The 21,046-nt window shown below is 31.2% G+C and overlaps 1 protein-coding gene and 1 pseudogene across 1 annotated transcript; both read right to left on the bottom strand.

Moving 5' to 3' along the window:
* Window positions 1-4,136: 4,136 nt before the first annotated feature.
* On the bottom strand, window positions 4,137-13,763 carry LOC126694941 (sodium/calcium exchanger NCL-like). The gene is made up of 7 exons (XM_050391498.1): window positions 13,115-13,763; window positions 10,065-10,250; window positions 7,611-7,792; window positions 6,204-6,340; window positions 5,841-6,114; window positions 5,448-5,759; window positions 4,137-4,631 (listed from the first exon to the last, which is right to left on the bottom strand). Exons 1-7 carry the CDS (start codon window positions 13,521-13,523, stop codon window positions 4,383-4,385), a joined length of 1,749 nt encoding a protein of 582 aa, XP_050247455.1. The 5' UTR covers window positions 13,524-13,763; the 3' UTR covers window positions 4,137-4,382.
* A 3,278-nt stretch (window positions 13,764-17,041) lies between these two features.
* On the bottom strand, window positions 17,042-18,622 carry LOC126694940 (protein INVOLVED IN DE NOVO 2-like; annotated as a pseudogene).
* Between the last annotated feature and the right edge of the window lie 2,424 nt (window positions 18,623-21,046).

Raw genomic sequence — 21,046 nt, 5'->3', positions numbered from 1 at the left:
TTTTGAGAATGAGATAATTACTGCAATTGATAGTAGATGCACATAAAGGAATTAAAACAAACAAAAGGGTTCGCTTTGCTAAATAACATACAAAGTGAAGAATTTTGTCCATCAATTTATAAGTTTAATTGGCCCCAGGAAGTGACAACGCAATGTGTTGATGTCATTTTTATGTTTTTTTTTTTTTTTTTTTTTTTTTTTTTTTTTTTTGTACAAGGTTAATTAGACAAATGATAATCTTCATGGGGCATCTGAATGATCGACTCACTTGTCTGGATCTTAATTAAAACTCAAAGGTCCCAGTTCAATCCACCACACTATCGTTTATCGATTCATGAGGTTTCATCAATTCTTAATAATGATAATCTTCATGGGGCATCTGAATGATGGACTCACTTGTCTGGATCTTAATTAAAAGTCAAAGGTCTCAGTTCAATCCATCACACTACCTTTTATCGATTCATGAGGTTTCATCAATTCTTAATACAGGGAGTGGAATAGCAGCCAAAGGCAAAGAGTCCTACTTGTATTAAAAAAAGAAGAAGACAAATGATAACAACTTAGGTATCCACAATTATTTAAAAAAATTATATTAATAAAAGCAAAAGCAACAATTATTTAGCTTGATATTTGCCTTTTAATTAAGGATAAAGTTTTCCTTTGAATTATTACATCTTTTGCAAATTTGAATTGAAGGGTGTTATAAAATTGGTATATTTCTGGCATCATATCCATAAATGGCAATTTATAAAACCATTTATATGTATTAATCATATGACCAATTAAAATCCATCAAAAAATGTACTAATCACATGACCAATTAAATAATTTAAACTAGTCATTTGACTAAATATACATGACCAAAAATACACATTAATGGTTTTATGAATCTTCATGCAAGTCCAGATTGGAGGTAAACTATGTTCTTAAACTAAAGATCTAACAAATTAAATTGAAAAAAAAAATTAAAAGTATTACAAATTTTACTAGAGAATTAAGGTTTACAAACAGACGTGACATTGAATAAGATTGGGGCAACTTTAACAACATAATAAATAAATTTTGATTTTTTTAATTATTATTTTTTGAATGGTAACATGTCAGTTTATAAAAAATTGTTACATACCCAACATTATTCAATTAAATGTGTTTGGTCTACAAGCTATGTGTTTATATATTGAAGAAGCTTGAGTAATTATTCCAAAAGCAATACTCCATTCTTTCACAATAATAATAGGTCCTAATAATACAATATTGAAATAGCTTGAGTAATTATTCCAAAAACAATACTCCATTCTTTCATAACAATAGTAATAATACAATAGGATCTATAGTTGATATGAGATGATATTAATGAGAAAGCATTAATCCTAGAATATTGAATAATTGGCCAAATTGACCTATAATTATTTTAATTAAGTCTGATATCCCCTAAATTGTACCCTTTAGTTTGAATGGATTATGAAACAATATATCTAAAGTGACACTATCTATATTATAGTTTTTGAAGTAGGCCACATTTTTTGTTTTTGTTTTTTTGTTTTTTTTGTTTGAGAAGATGAAGTAGGCCACTTGGCTGCAAAGATTCCCACTTCCAATGAGGATAGCCAAATAATTTTGCGAAGGTCACCGACGGCTTTATTGTCCACATATCATAGACCAGTCACAAGATAAAAGTTTGCATATCGAATTGTAGATGGAGACGATTGTAGAAAAAAAATGTCTTTCTCCAATATTTTTCCTTCTAAATATGATATCCAAATGTCAAACAAAACGAAATATCAATTGAAACTTGAAACATAGGTTATACATCCATAGATACAGTAAAAAAAAAAACAAAGGACATAAGTTACTAAAATTTATGAATGCATGTCACTACTTTGCACATTATTTAGGGTAAAATAATTGGATATTTCTTGAATTTTGGAATAGTTACACTTACAAAACTTTTATTTTAGCCAATTTAATGCATAAACTTTAGTACTATATAAAATACTCTCTTAACTTTTATTTTAGCATATTTAGTACATAAACTTTGATACTGTACCAATAATTCCCCTAAGCTTTTATGTTGTAGTAGTGAAACCCCTTCATTAATTTTTTTTTTCTCCTTAATGATTTAGTACAAAAATAATATAAATTGGAGGAGGGGGGATAATTAAAGGGGGTCTTATGGCTACATTAAATTTGTGAAAGATAAAGTTAAGAGAATCTATTTGCTACCGTACAAAAATTTATGTACTAAATTGACTAAAATAAATATTCAGATGGTGTAAATACAACAAACCCAAAGTTTAGCAGATGTTCAGGACACATTCTCAAAAAAAAAAGCAGATGTTCAGGACATTTTTTTCGACAACACACATTATTTGGGACTCTGGCTTTAGTTTCGCTTTCAATTCATTAATTGATTAAAGAGACATTACACCTACAACATCAAAAGGGACGATAAAGGCCCATCCTTGTTGATATTGACATTGCCATTTTTTGGGCCCACGGGGCATGGGTGCAATACCCTAAGCATGTGGACCCGATCTCAATCCAATATCATATTCAATTCACGTCCTTTTCCCTTTTTAATTTATTAATAGGTCCTTTTATGTAGGCCTAACGGCCAAGCCTTTTCCTCCACCAAATTGATTAGAGTAATTTATTATAAAATAAATGGATTAAGAAACCCAACTAAGAGAGAAAAAAAAACGCAGAAGGAACCAGCCCATCCCAAACCTATTTAGGGACGAAAGAGATGCAATAGATAGCCCAAGTTTGTATTGTTTTGGGCTAATTATCTTCTTCCTATTTTTTTGAAAACCTGGGCTAATTTACACTACATAAATTCCACAGTATAAAAGAGGTGAGATAATTTCTTATATTAGATACGTTATTTACAATAACATATTCACAGTAGAGTTAAGAGTGGCAGAGTTTAACTTGAGAATCACCTTAAAAATGGCTAGATTAAATTTGGATATTGAAAGAGTTCCTCTTTCTCCTTTTCTTTTCCCATGTGAAAATTCAGAATGGGCTCTAAGATGACTGTAAAGCTTTGGACATCAAATCCACAGAAAGCTCTTTCTTTTTTTCTTTTTCTTTTTTAAAGGTAAGAGATCTTGCTGGACCATATAAACAGAACCTGATTCCAAAAGTTTGAGCCCAGAAATATGCAGCTTGTTATTTACATTCAATTAAATAAACATGAGTCTGATGAGATCTAGCAGACTACACAGGTGACAGTTTTGTATGTGTCTCATACTATCTCATTACATGGATCATGTGACAACTTCACTAAAATATTCACCAAATAATTAATTAATAATTATGCTTAAGTTCAAATCCATTGGATTTTTTTGACTATCAATTTACGGAATTTTCTTTTGGTTCTTTGTACACAAAGTATCGAAACTAAAATTAAAACTACCACTAATGGGTGTCAGAGTATGAAATTCAAGGAGAAATCTTTTATATATATATATATATATATATATATATATATATATAAAATCATAACATTTTCCCCAACAGTTGAATTGACAAGCTTTTACTAGTTCTTATCTAGTGAGGGTCTTATCTTGTGTTGCAACCTGAATATTTCTTCTCTTGAGATTGAGATTGATGCCAAAGCTATTGTGGATATTTTGAACAAGCCAGCTTTTGAAAACAACATTATTTCTCCTATTTTGAATGATTGTAGGCTATTGATTGGTCGGTTTTCTCAGATTCGTGTGAAGCATTGTTTCCGTCAGGCGAATAGATGTGCGGATAGCCTTGCTAGAATGAGTTTTAGTCTAGATAGTGTTTTTTCTTCTTTTCATAGTCCGCCTGTGGACTTGTTGGATGTTTTTGAGGATGATCTCAATGGAGTGTATGTTAGCAGGCTTTGTCCTGATCCTGTTGTTCCCTTTTAGTTTGTTTTAATGAATCGTCTTTCACCAAAAAGTTCTTATCTAAACCTATTATGTAAGTTACTTTTTTACTTACCACTGAAAATATGCTCTATTTTTTAAAATAAAATAATTTGCCACATTTGAGATTTGTTGTGTCTATAGAGTTTCTTATTAATTGTGTTACCATACGCACAATTATTTATTTTTCATAGGGAAACTAATAATCTAGATGTTTTACTAAAATTAAAATGTTTTACACACTAAACAAGCATATGTAACCCCTTTTTTTTTTTTTTTTTAAGAAACAAAAAGACGAGAGAAAATGAGGTTCTAACTTTTAATACAAAGATGTACTACAAACTCCACTCTAAAGTTAAACTACACACAACTCTCTTAAGCAAGCTAAACAAGCACGGCTGATTTAAAGAAACAACCCTGATTCTTCTTCACACAGGAAATGTGTAACCCACCGATCATAATTTTCGGACATCCGCAATTTTATGACCAGCCAAAAACGTAATGAAGAACATAAACCAGGGCCAGGGAGAATGGGTAAAGTAGAAAAGCTGGTATAGAAGTCCACAGAGGTAAATGGGTGCGGAAGCTGGCCAAGGCACCTATCACAATGCTGACAATAAGAATAGCCAGCACTTCAGATGAGAAATCCCATGTCAATCCCCTGAAGTAAACAAGGGCCAAGAAGACTGGGAGATTGAGAACATTATGCATCGTTACTGCCCCATATAGCTGCAGCAAGAAATAGATGTTTTATGACACTTGCAGTTGAATTTCTCTAGAAAAATCAATAATTTCAAATGAAAGCATAACTTATACACATCGTTGCTTTCATTGCTGCCTGTCAAATACGGGAATATGTTTAGATAGACCTATTATTAGATTAAGTAACAGACAAAAAATTGTCGATGTAAAGCTACAACAGAGGTATAATATCAAATTCATACTACCAACTTGTCATCAATAACAACCATATTTTGATGGATTGTTCTGCCTTTTACAGCCAGTAAAATGATCAGGTTCACAGAGAAAATCAAAGCAAGATACACACTTTTCTATTGTTTAGTCAGCTAAAAGAGCTTTTAAGGCCACCAAAAATTAAATTCAGGTTTATGGTCAGAATTGAAGTGCCTGGTGTTCCTTGACTTCCAAGGATGGGTACTGAGTCTCGGTAACTGGTTCCACCCACCAGTGAAGTCTCAAAACAACCCAAAGTAATTGATTTATATATTGATTAGTTTGTAAGTTACACATGTACTCAATGAATTTAGAATCCAGGACCTCACCCTCCGATTCTTGAAAGAGGGAGGAGTGCCAAAATTAATTTAAATTTAAAAATCCACATATCAAAATGATGTAGTACTACTGTCCTAATTTTTGTTTCGCAATAGCAGTTTAAAATATTGGGACTCTAGCTAATACACTAATATCACAATTAAATACATATCTTGCAATTCTGTAATTTATTTGTGTATGATCAACTCTAGAGAGTAAGCACTAAACAATAAACATAGCATAGACAAGAAGAGTAGGGAATAATAAACAAACCTCAGAAAATGTGAATGAGGCTGCTGCCCGCTTGGCACGGCTAGCAAATGTAATTGCTGACACAGCATCCCTAGAGCTGGTAGCCAAAGGCAGCACAATGAAAGAGATGAAGAAAGCAGGAATACTAGTGGCATCAGAGAAGTTTTCAACTGCATCTACCAGGGGATCAGCAAAAGCAACAGCAATGATAGTTCCAAGCAATAACAATAGTACTGCCTTATTGATAGAGGTCCATTTGGAATTCTTAACACCCTCAACTTTTTTATCACGCGGATCCCTCACATCCAACTGAGCATGCTCATCTTTTGCTTTCTGCGTATAAATTTCCAAGAAAGTTTTTTAATTAAGAATCTGTTGATATGAAGATAATGAATATGAAACAACTCAATTTACCTGGTGAAAGTCATCAAAAATCTTATTAAATGAGTAAGGTTCAGGATCGCGATCAACAGTCTGATTTATCTTGCATAGCCATCTACAAATGCCATTGACAAACTCCACCTTTTCAATTTGAGAATTACGAGATGTATCAAAATCATCCATTAGTTTATTTATAGCATCATCATGATTCACTTCGATCTGTTGAAAGTGAATTCCACCAATCAATGCTTCCAATTCAGAATATGAAATATGTCCATCACTATCTTTGTCAACTTCAGAAAACAGCCTGTCATAATATCCAACAAAAAATTCATCAAATACAAAATAATAAAAATTAAAGAACAATTTTCTGTTAATAAATAAATAAAAACTAACCTTTCAATGATGTCTTTGTTAGGTTCACCATTCTCCATGAGCTGCATTCCCGGTGCAAGTTTTTTTAGAAGTTCTAATATAACAAGCATGTACTTCACATAAGCAATTTTTCTTGTTTGGATCGAAGGCTGAAGGACCTGCACAATGTTTTTAACTTTCTCTATCAGAAAGTAAACCATAATATGTAAAGTTCAGACATTAAAACCAGAAAAGATGGCCAAGCTACCTCAGATATTAAAATACTCCTTCAAATTTACTTATCCAAACGACTACAATCATATAGTAATGTCAAAACTTACAAATCAGACGTTTCAAATCAGACATTAAAACCATAGTCATTAAAGTTTGGGAGCATTTACATTTTATACTTAAAAGTTTTAGAATTTTTGGTTGTAAAATCTAAATATCTCCAAACTATTCCAATCGTTGATCAGCCGCAATAATTATATTTTAAAAAAAATATCAAAACATAAATCTTTTTTTTTTTAGAGAGAGTTTCAACTTATAATGTCCGCTTCTGATGATAACTCTTTATCATTAGATTATAACATTAATCAATTATTAGTGTATGTAGGAATTGAACTCCAGGTCTCTTATTCAAACATCAGAAACTTTACCAATTAAGCTAATTGAAACCCATTTAAACACAAATATTCTTGAACTATTAGTTCTGTGTGCTTTTCTCCTAAGAAAAGCTTAGTTCAATGGTTTAGCATTGCTAAGCCTCTTAAGCATTTGCATCCGGGTTTGCATAAAAATATCTATTTTATACTATCTAAAATGTTACTTTATCTATTATTCCAATCCACTTTACAATACACTCAACATCTCAATCTCTATTCTTTCACCACTTCATTTAAACATTCTTATCATATTATTTAGTAGTATGTAATTCATTGCATATGCACGAATATAATTAAAAACAATCATAATTACATGGTTAATTTTTTTAATAGATTCAAATTATACATGGTATTAACTTACACATTTTTTTAAACTATACATTTCTAAAATATGTAATGGTTTCTTATTAATTATATCTATATATATATATATATGTTTTAGAATTTAATCCCATGCATATGCAAATGCTTAAGAGGTCAGAATTCAAACTACCATTTAGAATTTTTAAGCCTATTAAGAAGCCAGCCAATGTTCTCCCTCAACTAGATAAGATACAGTCTACTCCATATTCCAGAACAGGAATTGGAGCTTGAAGAGAGGTCACTGGTTCTAACCAAGTTCAGTGCAGATTAAAGAACAAAATCTAAAAAATTGTTGAAAAAAAATTCCATATGATTAGACAAATTTTTTGATCACTCCATATTATCTATAAAAGAATAAAAAATTTGGAGATGGAACTGGGTTACCAACCAGCAAAGAAAATATAATTATAGGCACACGTACCTGATAAAGGATATAAGAAACCAATAGAAGAAGAGAGACAATAAGCCCAATCAAGACTGCGAAGTGCCTCCCTAAAGTTAAATTGAGAATTTGCGGTATTTGAACAACTAAAAGTGGGATGACAGATATGACCATTATCCATGCAGCATACTTAGTCCAAACATCAGTACTAATGCCAGATTCTGCAAAGATGTGAGATTGTATTTGGTTATGAATCCTTGTGAACCATTTAATTATACAGTTACAAAACATTTCACTCTACAGGACATATATGAAAATGATTCAGTGGTCTAGGATAATAATAAGTTTAACCTACCACAACCAACTCTCAGAAATCCGAATGGAAAGCACTTAGAAGATGACACGGTTTAGGCATGTTTTCTACATATTAAATGGGTCCATGTATGATACCATCCATCTAAAATAAAAGGGAATATAGAAATGAAAATTATTGTTTCACATTCTATGAAGTACACTCCGTACACATAATGTCCAGACCTTCACAAAATTATTATCATATCGTCTATCAATAATTGTTTTCAAATTTACTATATAAATATTTTAAGAAACTGAAAAATTTTGTGTAAAATTGTACCATCTATTTTAGTTAATAATCAAAATATATTACTATTTTGATTGATTTATTTATTTCATTATATGCTATAATCCTTTTTATTAAAGTTTATTATATACTGCATTTGAAAAAAGTGCGATTTACTTCAAATGCATGTTTCTGCTTTGCGCCTAGGCTTCAAGAGACCTACATGCATAATTAAGTATGATTCACATGTTTACCAACATTGAATTATATTACTATTATGTTTAACCCAAGCATTGTCTTGTGGTTTGTACTTAATGAATTTCTATTGTTACTATTAAGTTGTGATTTTTCCATGTTAGTCTTGTTGGCTTTATTTTGTGTCAATTTACTTGTAATTCCTTTTATTATTTGCTTGTATTTTTTGGGATTTATTGTATATATGTTTAGTCTCAAGTTGGTGAAGATTTGCTTAAAATAGAGGGTTTTGCGACTAGCTCGCAAGTAGGTTGAGATCTTATGAGGAAATTCAAAAACCTATTATGCCAAGGTATCTCGTGGGTAGGCCAACCCACGAGTGAGCCGCAAGACACATTGATAGCATGATTTTTGTGTGCAACCCTTCCCTCCTTCACCACACTGTATATACCCTCATTAGCCACAAAATTGTAAGAAGAGTTTCGGAGAGAAACCCTAGAAACACCATTGGAGAGTCAGTAATTGTGAGCCTACAATCTACTACACAAATATCTTAGATTTTCTCTACTCTCTTACCTCTCCAATTGTCATACCTTGAGATAGGATTTCATCCAAAAAAAACCCTCACATAATCTAAGTGTTAAGAGTGTTTTGGACCTTGGAAAGCATTGAAGCTTAGCCACATATTTAGCTGGTAAGACGTGGTGGTACAATCGGCTGTAATGTGGGATTTTGGAACCTAGTGAAGACAAGAATTCATCAAGTCCATTGGTAGCAGGAGTTTGGAGGATTCAAGTACTTTAGATAGCTTAGGCTTGGAGGGTCTTTGTATATTTATGTACTCTAATTGATTTACTAGTGGATCATTTCGACTTGTCAAACCATAAAAAGGTTTCTCTATCGGGTTCTCCAATTTTCCTCTTTGATAACACATCCGGTGTTATCTTGAGTTTACATCATCTTCTCCCTACTTCCCTTGGTTATTTGCTTTATTCAATTATGCTTGTACATGCTTTAATTGATAGTTTTGGTTTATTAATTGTATTTCGCATAAAATTAATCCAACTGTAATTAAAATTTGGGGGTTGTTTTTGCACCTAGTAATTAGATTAGTGCACTTTCAATTACCTCCAACCTAATGCTTTGGATTGTTTATGAACCATTTCTACTTGTCTACCTTTTATAATATCAAGTATCCTATAGTGCCGTATCAATTAAAAAGCCACCAAAGACGTATAGGTTTGGGATTCCCTTTCCCACCCCACATGGAAAAGAGAAAAAAATGCATTTTTTAGAATATATATCATTTGTCTCATTTTTTTAGTTTCATTTTATATTTCAGCAATCATGGTAAGCTATGTGGTTTATTTTTATTATTATTATTTTTTCATTTTAAACTTTGCTTATTTTATATGGATCAAGTGAATATATGGTAAATTGAGATTTATGGAGTATAATGTGAAACACAAAAAATGGCATAGAAGATTTGTATTCCATTTTTTTTAATGTTTCTAAGTACCAAAAAATATAAAGGACTCACAAAGCCAACTCTTTGAACTTATACACAAAAAATAAGTAGTTTTAAAGATTAATAATGAAGAAAAACCACCGTACACTCATGATGAGATGATCACTCTACAAATATAAATACTTATGGGGTGTGGGGTGCAGGGAATAAATAAAATAAATAAATAAAAACATTCAATTTAAGTACATACTTGTTAAACTACACCCTTTTGTATCCTTTGTATCCTGTGCAAATGAATCAACAATGTCGCACTTCCCAACAACAACACACGATCCCCATATTATTGTAAGAAGTATAACAGTTGACCCAGCTACCATTCCCACTCCAATAGAGACTTTATTTTGAGCAGTTTCTGTAGTTCCGGAAATACCCGATACTATACAACACGAGAGTTGATTAGATCATTATAAAATCAATGAGCAAGTGTAGGTTGGTATGAAAGTACTTAGAGAGAGAGAGAGAGAGAGAGAGAGAGAGAGTCATATAAAAAGGTTCTTAACAAAGCAAGAGGTTAAAAAAAATCTTATTATTAAATGATTATATATATATATATATATCTCTAAAATATATATAGATAAAAGATAGAAATTTTATTCTAACTTAATTTAAGTGTATATGTGTATAAAACTTTTTCTTAAAAACTTGAATCTTGACACTTACTCCCTACACCTTACAAACATTAATATTTATTATTAAATGATTAATTCTTGAGCAAAATGAAAGTAGATGAGACTTAAGCGGTAAGCCAACTAAGGTCAGCAATTTGATTTATGATGGTTATCAAGTTATGAATATTGAAATTTTTTGGAAAACTTCGTCATGCAACCTGCAACCAATAGCAAAGGATTGAATTGCACTAAATTCTGTAGGATTAACCCATGTCTCCTTTCAAATTAATTATTCTAATATTCTTCTAAAAAAAAATTATTCCAATAAGTTCTATTTTAAAAGTTAATCTTGTGTACACGTGGCCATATATATCATGCCAATGGTACCGGGCAAAAAAGGAATAAATTACTCCCCAAAAAGGGGAAAAAAAGTTGTGCATCATTTACAAGATTTCGCCTATAGTGCATCTAAATGATACACAAATAATTGCAAACCTATTCAGTGGTGAAGGCCAAAATATTCTTTTAGCGGTAGCGTATGATGATATTTTAGAATTAATATTTTCCTAATAGGTTAATTTATATTAAAAAAAAAAGTAATAGTCAATTTCCTTTCAATATATATTTTATATATATATATATATATATTATTGAAATTTATTTAAAATATTGTAGAGTTTAAATTTAGAATCAAGCTTCAAAAATGTTGTTTTTTCATTAAGAAAAGAAGATAGTTGTTTTCAATTTTTTTCTGTAATTGTTTAGAACTTAATTTGTTGAAAGCTCAAGGGCCTTTCAAAAAAATATGAAGAAAGATTTATTTTGATGCTTTTCCTAATTTTGTTTTATTTTTTATATTTTTAATGGTAAGTTTATACAAGCAATATGTCTTGAAACCATAATCTTACCATCTGCCTTACACTAACAAAAGAGTATATGGTATTTGAATTAGAGATCATTAACTATTATCTTTATACTTTTATTTAGAAATTTTAATTAAAATTATTATAATTTTTTTACGAGTATATGAATTAATACAAAAAATACATTTATTCAAAAAGCTCTAATTTTGAATATAATATTATAATAATATTATTTCCATCCAATCATAGTTTTTGATCTTTTTTTGGATGAAAAATTAAGATAATTGAGTGATAATGGAACTAAAAAATTTTTACCAAGAATTGATTGATAATTGTCAAGAATCTTGTAACTCAATTAGTAGTATCTCCTAATATTTTCAAAAAAGACATCCAATTTTCAAATCTTTCCTCTAATATAATAACTATTGAATTCAAAAAAAGAAAAAGAAAAAAGAATTGGCCTATAATTTAAACAAACTTGGTTATTACAAAACTAATTTGGCCTTATTTATTAAGTTATATATATATATATATATATATATGTGTGTGTAATTTTATTTCAGTTCAAGACCCATTTTTATATTTTTACAAAATAGGGGGATCACATAAATTTCTTTTTCTTTTTTATATGCATAATTTCCGTATAAGATGGTCATATGCTTTTTCTTTTTTCTTTTTGGGATCAAAAGATCATACATACATACATACATATATATATATATATATATATATATATATATATATATATATATTTATACACACACAAAATACGAGATTACTTATATTTGAACCTTATGTATCATTTTGATTTATGGCCTTTTTGTATTAGAGTTCCCATTTATTGAAGGAGCCTTTTGATGTTATTGGAGTTTATATGGTTATAAAAAAGCTTTTTAGGGATTTTGGGAGGTCTTTGGGCAGTTTAGGATGGCGTCGCCAAGTTAAAAATACTATAACCTTTTGTTTGAATGGAGGAAAATGGAAGGTCAGGGAAGGGAAACCCTGACATTCCAAACATATCATAAAAGAAAGGAAAATTTTTCAATTTTGTATGTTTTATAATAAAATTTTCATTTTTTAATGGTTATAAAATTGTAAAGTTGTGGTTATTTATTATTTAGTATGTAACTAGGGATAAATAGAAAATTATAACATTAAAACCAAAAAAAAAAAAAAAAAAAAACCTTATCACACGTCGCCATGGGCACGCTGCTAAGGTAAAGGTAGGCATGCTACCAAGGCCAAGGCATGCCTTGGCTCCGAAGGGACAGGAGGGGCAGTGGGCAGAGGCACGGGGGGTTAGCATCCGAATGGAATGGGGTAAAGAGTTATTTTGGGAGGGGGGGGGGGATTGAACAATAGTTTTTATTTTTTTGAAAATATATGTAGGTGAAAAAATGTATGAAAATACATATAATGTTGTTTAAAATAAACTAATAACAATAAAATGTAAATAAATGATGTGACAATTAATCCTTAAATCATTTCTCTTGATAATTATAATTCATAAACCAGTTAGGGCCCTGGTTTTTCTAGCATAGTAATACTTGTATACCCATATTATGAACTTTGTGGTAACCATACCCACAGTAGCCGTGAAAAAAAAAAGAAAGGTACGAATTACAAGTGCCTTAGTACAGTTGTTAATATAACATTTTGAAAAAAAAAAAAAAAAAAAATCAGTTTTTCTCTTTTCACATAAAAATATTTAAAAAATCAGTTTTTCCCAAAATTGTTTTTATTTTTAAAACGATTAACTATGTGCGCACCGAGAACGAGGAGGGCTTCCGGAAGAGCACCGAGAATAGGAAGCACCAGACCGCCCACAAAACCAGGGCCAAGAATTTCCAGCAAGTGCTCGCTCCCATCGGACAATGACTTGGCAGCTAAGTACATGAGGTACCCGTACACCACCATGAGGAACAGGTTTCCCATTAACGAGGTCGTGCACGGCAAGAACCCGTAAGTCTGGTCGCAAGTTGAAGACTCGCCGGAGAGTCGGTTGAGAACAAGGTAGGAACCCCAACCGGAATCGTGGTTGTGGATCCCATCGGAGATTAGATCAGACGATAATGGATGGAACTGGGTGAGGAAGCGACCGTAGGTGGGGACACAGAGGATTAGGAGGAAAAGGCCGAAGCTAGAGAGTCTAGAGACGGATAGGTGGAGGTTTGACATGGTGTTGTGGCTATCTGTTATGTATATAACAGAGGTAGAAGAGTTAAGAGAGAGAGAGAGAGAGAGAGAGAGAGAGAGGCGTTGGAACCGTGTGATGATTGTGAGAAACTGTAGGTGTTTGAGAAAGTCCTAAGAGAGAGAAGAGAAAAGGAAAGGAAAATGGAGAGATGAATGACAATCTGAAATAGCAACTATTACTCAAAACCGAGAAGAAAATTTTGGTACAATACAGAAAGAGTGAGAGGTAAGAGCCTACTTATACAAAGAGAATGAGCGCTTTTCTAATTTTTCAAAGCAAGCGCGTAAAATGAAAGCCTAGTTCTTTTTGACATGAAAGTAAAGGCAGGGTGTTCACGTCACGGAGCATAGTGGGAGCTGAGGTCAGAAATGCTGACATAATGGGTGGTGGATATATTTAAAAACGTTTTTAAAATTTAATGTGCCATCCAATTTTTAATAGCACTCACATTATGCATAATTATAAAAAAAAAGTTTAAAATTTACACAATTTAATTTTCCTTAAAATGACATATATTAGTCTATGTATATTATGTAATTTATAAGAATACTATTTATTTCGCATTTAATTTTTTATCATTTCTTTACATATCTCGAGGACCAAGGAAGAGAGTAAATGATAATTGTTATGTATAAAAATTTTTTAAAAAAATTAAAATTTTAATGAAATGTAATGTAAAATAGATAATTTGATTTTAAGTGTTTTAAAAAGTGAATATCTAAAATAGAAAAAGTAAATTCATATACTAAAATAGACAAAAATGTCTGCATGAGCTAAAGCAAATGCTCTAAGTACCCACTAAAATTTATACACATTAGCATCTCACTTAATCTTTTAACATTAGTCATCCCAATAATTCAAATCGTTTGTCACAAATGTATTTTCCATTAATAAGTTAACAATAGAAAGCAAATTGATTACATGTTAAAAATAATTAACATAGACTAAATTGACTACTCTCAAAATTTAGAGATCTAATTAATTATGTTCCCAAAATATAGGGAATAAAATAGTACTTTTGCCATTAATTAAATTTTTTTTTTAAATCTTTGTAAAGATTCTTGTTGTTGCTTCATCACCGGGCTAGACCTCTTTTCTTAGCTTTTTTAGAATCAGGTGTAGCTCGATAAGTGAATTGCTTTAGAGCATTTATATTAACAATTTTTTGAGAGATAATTACAACATATTGTTAACCTCACAACTTGAATCCTTTCTCCCCTAATGGGTTTTTAGCTAAATTTAGTCCAAAAAAAACTCACTTTTGTTAGTTTAGCTAATCTACTATTTACAGAGTTTCAACACTCATCACTATTCTATTTTAATATTATTTTCTCTTCTCAAATATATTTTTTTAACCCCTCCTTCCCAAGGTGTGACTAAAATAAGATTTTAGGTGCAATACATTAGGTTCTCCAATTGAATATAAACATATCCAAGTGATAAATAAATTTGAAAAAAAAATCTAAACTTTTTATATAACTTAGTACCTCAATTGAAGCATTTTCGTTGCTTTCTTATAAAAAAAAAAAGGAAAAAAAGAAAAAGAAAAATGATAGCTTCCTTTTTTTCCCCCCTAAGAAGAAGACAAGAAAACTTCATTAATAAAACTCAGCCATAATTGATGAGGAGTACATCATTGAGGTGTAGAGAAACATACTTCGTTCATAGACAAACCATTAACAGGTCTAGTAAGATTGTGAGTTATATAATTACCTTATCTATAGTATGAGAAAAACTAATACTGCTAAAATTATCTATATACGACTTAGCATCAACAATCAAAAGGCCAAAAGATTCCAAGGATTCATCTTCACTTTTTAAAACTTCAATAACTACCAGAATCACCATTAAGAATGATTGAAGAAAATACCAATTTCATGAGTAAAAGCTAGAGGTCTTACTCGGAGTCAATACTGTACTAGAGACTATTTCGATTTGATAAAATATATATATATATATATTTTAATACAAGTTAATATCGGTATACCATTTTAAGTTTACCACTATTTTTATATTTATATATAATATATAAGTATTATATTCATAAACTTATATGTGTATTTATTTAATTATTATATACTCCAAAAAATTTTCAAAATCTATTGGAGTATTCATTAGTCAAACTCTTATGTTTAAATTTAACCCAATAAATTTTCCCATTAATTCTATCTATAAATATGATAAAAAAAGGGAAGGAAAAATCTCTAAAGGGTGGAATTATTTAAAAGGGAAAATCTCATATGATAATTTTTAACCACATTGATGGAATTATCATATATGCATAGTGGATTTATTAACATTGTTTTTTTTTTTTTTTTTTTGAGAGTTTCAACTTCTGGCGTCTACTTTTGATGATAGTTTTTTTTTATTAAACCAAAACACCAATCAATTTCTAGTGTAGGTAGGAATTGAACCCTAGATCTCTTCTTAACGTGTAGATTGAGTTGGTGGTATTAATTGCCTAGTGGTGGTAGGTGAGAATTAAATAGAGTCTTGGCGTTGATGGCTTAAAATTACACTATTATCTTAGTTTTGATAGGCAATATCACATCAATTTCATGTTTAATGGAAAATTATTAGGTACTCCTGGAGCATGGAGAAATTGTGCTCATTCCTCTTACATTCACGGTAGACCCCATCATGAATTTAATGAGTAGACCTCATCATGAATGTAAGAGAAGGGAGCACCATTCTCCATACTCTGGGAGTATCTAAAAATTACTCATGTTTAATTACACATAAATATGTGAGTTTGAAATATTTTTAAAAAATATACTCATTACGTATATTTTTCTCTTGTAGGAGATTAAAACCATTTACAACTAATCCCCAATTCTACAACTAGCAATCTTGAAAGAATCTTGTGATTTTCTTCTCCTATGTTATTAAACATTGTTTATGCTCTAAAAGACATATAACTTTCATTTTACTTAATAAATGAATATGAAACACCATTTATGTATATAATGAAGAGTTGCCTTTGAAAAGCTACACTTGAAAATGTCGCTTTTGGTAATACAAACCCTCTAAACTAACGCCTTCTAAAACAAAAATAGAGGAAAATAGAATAAGGTCATGTGATTACTTACTCTCTGAGTGTTCCGGAAGTGAACATTTCGGTGATGAAATTGAACGTTCTACGATTGATATCAACCCAAGAGGTGTAGAATCGCATGATGGAGTCATGGTCAAGGTTCTTGAGAAGGTGAACCTCTGAGTAAAGTCACTGTTATTTGGGAATTTGTATATAAGACGAGTGTAAAAGAACTTTTCCAAAATATAAACAAAAATATTGAAACTACTACCAATTTTACAATTAAGTGTTTATATAAAATCACAATGAATGCAAATGGTACTATATTTACAATATAATAAATTAATTTTTAATTAATTTATTTTTGATAGGTTTTTATTTTTATTTTTATTTTTTTTGGAAGAAAATAAGTTTATTTTAAAACACAAGTTTTAGATTGAAGGCTACGTTGCCTTTTCAAATAGATTTTCCATCAAGTTTCCCATCCATTGAACAAGAAGAATGCTAAATATGCAGTTGCTTTCAACAAGTTGTTCAATGGAGACTTGGAGAGAACGTCCCTCCGATATGAAACACAATAAATTACAGAGAACACATGCCTTGAACACCCACCACCATCATGTAAGCGGGCAGCTTATTCCATCTCTAAGTGACATGTCTTCCAAATTCCACTACATTGTTCCGTTACAGGACTCAAATATATTATTCCCTTCAACTCATTCCCCTTTTGCGTTTAGCTACTTTCCATTGCTTCAATATAAACATGACCCCCTCTTCAAGTGTAGCTCTTCTTCCCTCTGGATAGTTCCACAATTCTGATATTATATACCGCCCACTAGGATTGTATTCATTTGTCTCCATCAAAGTTGCTGTCACAGCCTTGTAAACTTCATCACCCAATTCTTTCTTCAGATCATTCAATTTCTCATCTTCTTCATCTATAACTTGCTGATGGTTCCCATCAACCGTAATAACTTTCAAAGGATGCCAGTTAGGGTCCTTCAGATATTCCTCCCACAATGAGCATAGCTCTGAAGCTCTGTCTTCTGCTTCTTCCTCATTATACTTTCTTTGCATTGCTTCATGGAATGGTTTACTGTCAAGTTCTCCCATTCTCTTAACGCCAATATGAGCACGGCTAGCTAAGTCTTTCAGGTCATTAACTAATTCTTTTTGAGCTTCTTGCAGCTCATCATTGCTCTTGCGCTCCTTCACTGTTAATGTTTGGTTCAAAGCTTCTAAATCTTCAAGTTCTCCTTCTTTTTCTCGCAAATATCCACTTTTTCCAGAATTTCCACATCTCCATCGTCTCCCATGTGCTTCATGACATTTAATGACCCTCTCAATCTCTCAATTTCCAATTCCAGTGCTTGTTTTGCATCCAGTTGCTTTTCTAATTGAATTATTCTCTTATGGAGTTCCTCCTTTTGCCTCTTCTGATCTTCAGCCAGTTTCAATACATTCACATCAGCCTTTTCTTGCTCCAATGAGGCCAATTGCAAAGAACTATTTCTTATAGCATTCTTTTCAATCTCTTTAGCGAGCTTTTTGCTTTCGCTCTCGTTCCGTGCCTCACGCTTTTCCAATTCTACCCCCACGGTGCTCGGGCTCAGTTTTCTGAGATTCCACTAGCAACTTGAGCTTTTCGTGGTCTTTAAAAATCCTCTGAAAGTGATCCCTCGCACTCAGTTGTATCTTTTTAATCTCTTCATTATAGGCTTGAAGGAGCTTATCTTTCTCTTCTATTATGTTGCTAAGGGATACTGTAGTTTGAGTACATCTTTCCTCCATTTCTTTCAAACACTTGTTCTTGACCTCAATGAGGTTTTTCAGATTAGACACAAGTTTACCCTGCTTCCATGCTTCTTCCTCCATAATGTCAGAAATTGTCCTAACATCTCCAATCTTTTGTAGGTGGTCCCCAATAATTCCAATTGAATTACAGTCATCTGCAAGGGCAACCCAAGCATAAAGACCACATTTTTGGTCATTATTAGCTAACCAGTCCTTTTTCCCATGATGATCTGCCTCATAAGCCCTCTCAAATGACAAAGTATTGAAGAAAAAAAAGGAAGAAAAAAAAAAAAAAAAACAAGATTTAGTAATGAAGGTCTTTATTACATCACATTATAAAGATTAATAATATGGAATAAATTAATATGTTTTTATCAACTTTTATTATACAAAATTACTCCAAAGTTTTTTTTTTTTTTTTTTTTTGCTCATTACTTGAACTCACTAGTCATTACTAACAAAGTTTTAAAACAAAATGCTATAATATATGCTATAATATATGTATAACACTCTCCAAAAAAAAAAAAAAAGATTACATAAAACATTATAACATTATCCATGCATCACACAAGCAACTTACTAGTTATGAATAAAATTGTGAAAAATATTGTGTCACTAGACTTATTGTATCACAAATTGGGAAGCAAGGGATGGACATAACAAGAACAAAACAAGAAAGTAATTATGTATTTTCAACTAGTTTCATTTTCCTTCTCCTTCTCATTAGGATTAACAAGTGTGTTTCATCTTTTATTTTTTGCCGAATATGTAGACATTCACTTTTTAACTTTTTTTGTACTACATATGTTAAGCAAAAAGTTTTCAATTTCAACAAAATCAACGGTTCCCAAAATAGAAAAGTATTACTTGTGTCTTGCGATGTGTCTTGTCAACTTGTCAATATTTTGAATTAAAAGTTTTCTTTTAATATATTTAGCACGTGTTGTCCTCTGTTTTGTTCAACAATTTGGTATCAAAGCTTCTGCTAGTTCAACAGGATATCCAGATTCTTTTAGCAAAAGGGCAGACAAAGATTAGGTGGTCTTTGCTCTCAATACAGCCCCTATAGAATTCACACAAAGTATCACCAGTATATCCCCGTTTAGCTAGCCTGTCTCTAGTTGTTAATTTGTTTTTAATTGCCAACCATCCTATGAAACTATGTCTAGGAATAACTAGCTGAAACCAAAGATTCTTCCACCAATCCACCTCCAATTCTTTTTACTCTAATTTCATTATAGGTGGCAGCACAAGAGTAGCAGCCAGAGCTTGTTGTCAAAAGGGTAACCAAGTCATCTGACCCGGCAAGATTCCAAATCCAAACTTTGTCCCTCAAAACAGACTCTACTTTTGCTTCAGGCTTGCTGGCTGCATCATAAATCACCCTATATCCAAATTCTAATGGGATGCCAATTGTCATGCCGTAAGAATATGGTCTTCTAATCCCCTACTTCAAATTTAATGAAACTCATAGCCAAATCCCTTAACTTTCGGATGGCTCTCCAACCCAAGTGCACACTTATGGGACTCTTAATTCTGGTGGACCACGTCACTTGTCCACCATTCTACTAAAAGACTCATACTTGTTTAAAATTGCTGAGTCAGTAATTAGTTTCTATTTAAATAAAATTTCCAACTCAGTAATTTTAAACAAGTGGGAGTCTTTTAGTGGAATGATAAACCACGTCACTTGTCCACCATGAGAACCCTATAATTTCTCCATGCATAGACACCTAATTGTCACTGAAATATTTATTATTTTCGACTCTTAAGGCTTAAGTGAGCCACCCAACAAAAATGCAGGAACCTAGCACACAGAGATAGAGAGAAGAAAATGTTTATATTAAAAAAAAGACTTTGTAGTGATATTGAAAATACTAACTTTTTGATGCACTACTACATAGATGCTTGTGCAACGTGCACCAATTTATCAAAATGATGAATTTAAAATCTTCCCTTGAGATTCCCTCGATCCTAAAGAACTGTCTTTTGTCTTGTACCGTATTTTTAATGCACTGCGCCCTCAAGTGCTTCTTGTTCTTCTTCACGCATAAAGAGATTCAATAAAATACTACTAACTTTTTTAGGTAATAATTTTTTTTTTTTTTTTGAGGAAAAGGCAATAAAATACTAATTAATACACATTAATCAAGATGATAACCTAAAAATATAATTCATCAATTAAATAACTATTAAGACACGTTACTTTTGTTAGAAAAATAAAAAATGTATAACATGTACCCACTCTTGCAAATTGGCAAGTGGGCTTGTGGCATGATCTTCTTTGAAGGTGCCGATAGTGTGAAATGTGAATGTGGAAAAAATTTCATATGCGCTGGCTCATGAGATAACGTCTCTAAAAATGTGTCCCACTGTAAATATTTTTTATTTTTTAGCGCACATTGTTCAATGATTTCAATTCAAGCTACAATAAACAAAGAGGAAAAGTTTATAAATGACTTAATAAGGGTATTGGTTTAGAGTATATATATTTTTAAATTTTTTATAAGAAAAAAATTGATTTTTTAAACAATTTTTTATATTTTTCATAAAAGTACTATCAATTTTTTTTCTAAAATAGCATATTAACTAATATATTAAAGACACCAATTATCCAAACCTATAAAAAAAAAATGAAAAATGTTAAAAGATATAGTTTGTTTACCAAGTAAAAAA

Source organism: Quercus robur, chromosome 8, assembly GCF_932294415.1.
Source record: "Quercus robur chromosome 8, dhQueRobu3.1, whole genome shotgun sequence".
Classification (NCBI taxonomy): Eukaryota; Viridiplantae; Streptophyta; class Magnoliopsida; order Fagales; family Fagaceae; genus Quercus; species Quercus robur.
The sequence above is the reverse complement of the archived record's forward strand: the minus strand, read 5'-3'. Positions and strand labels throughout refer to the sequence as shown.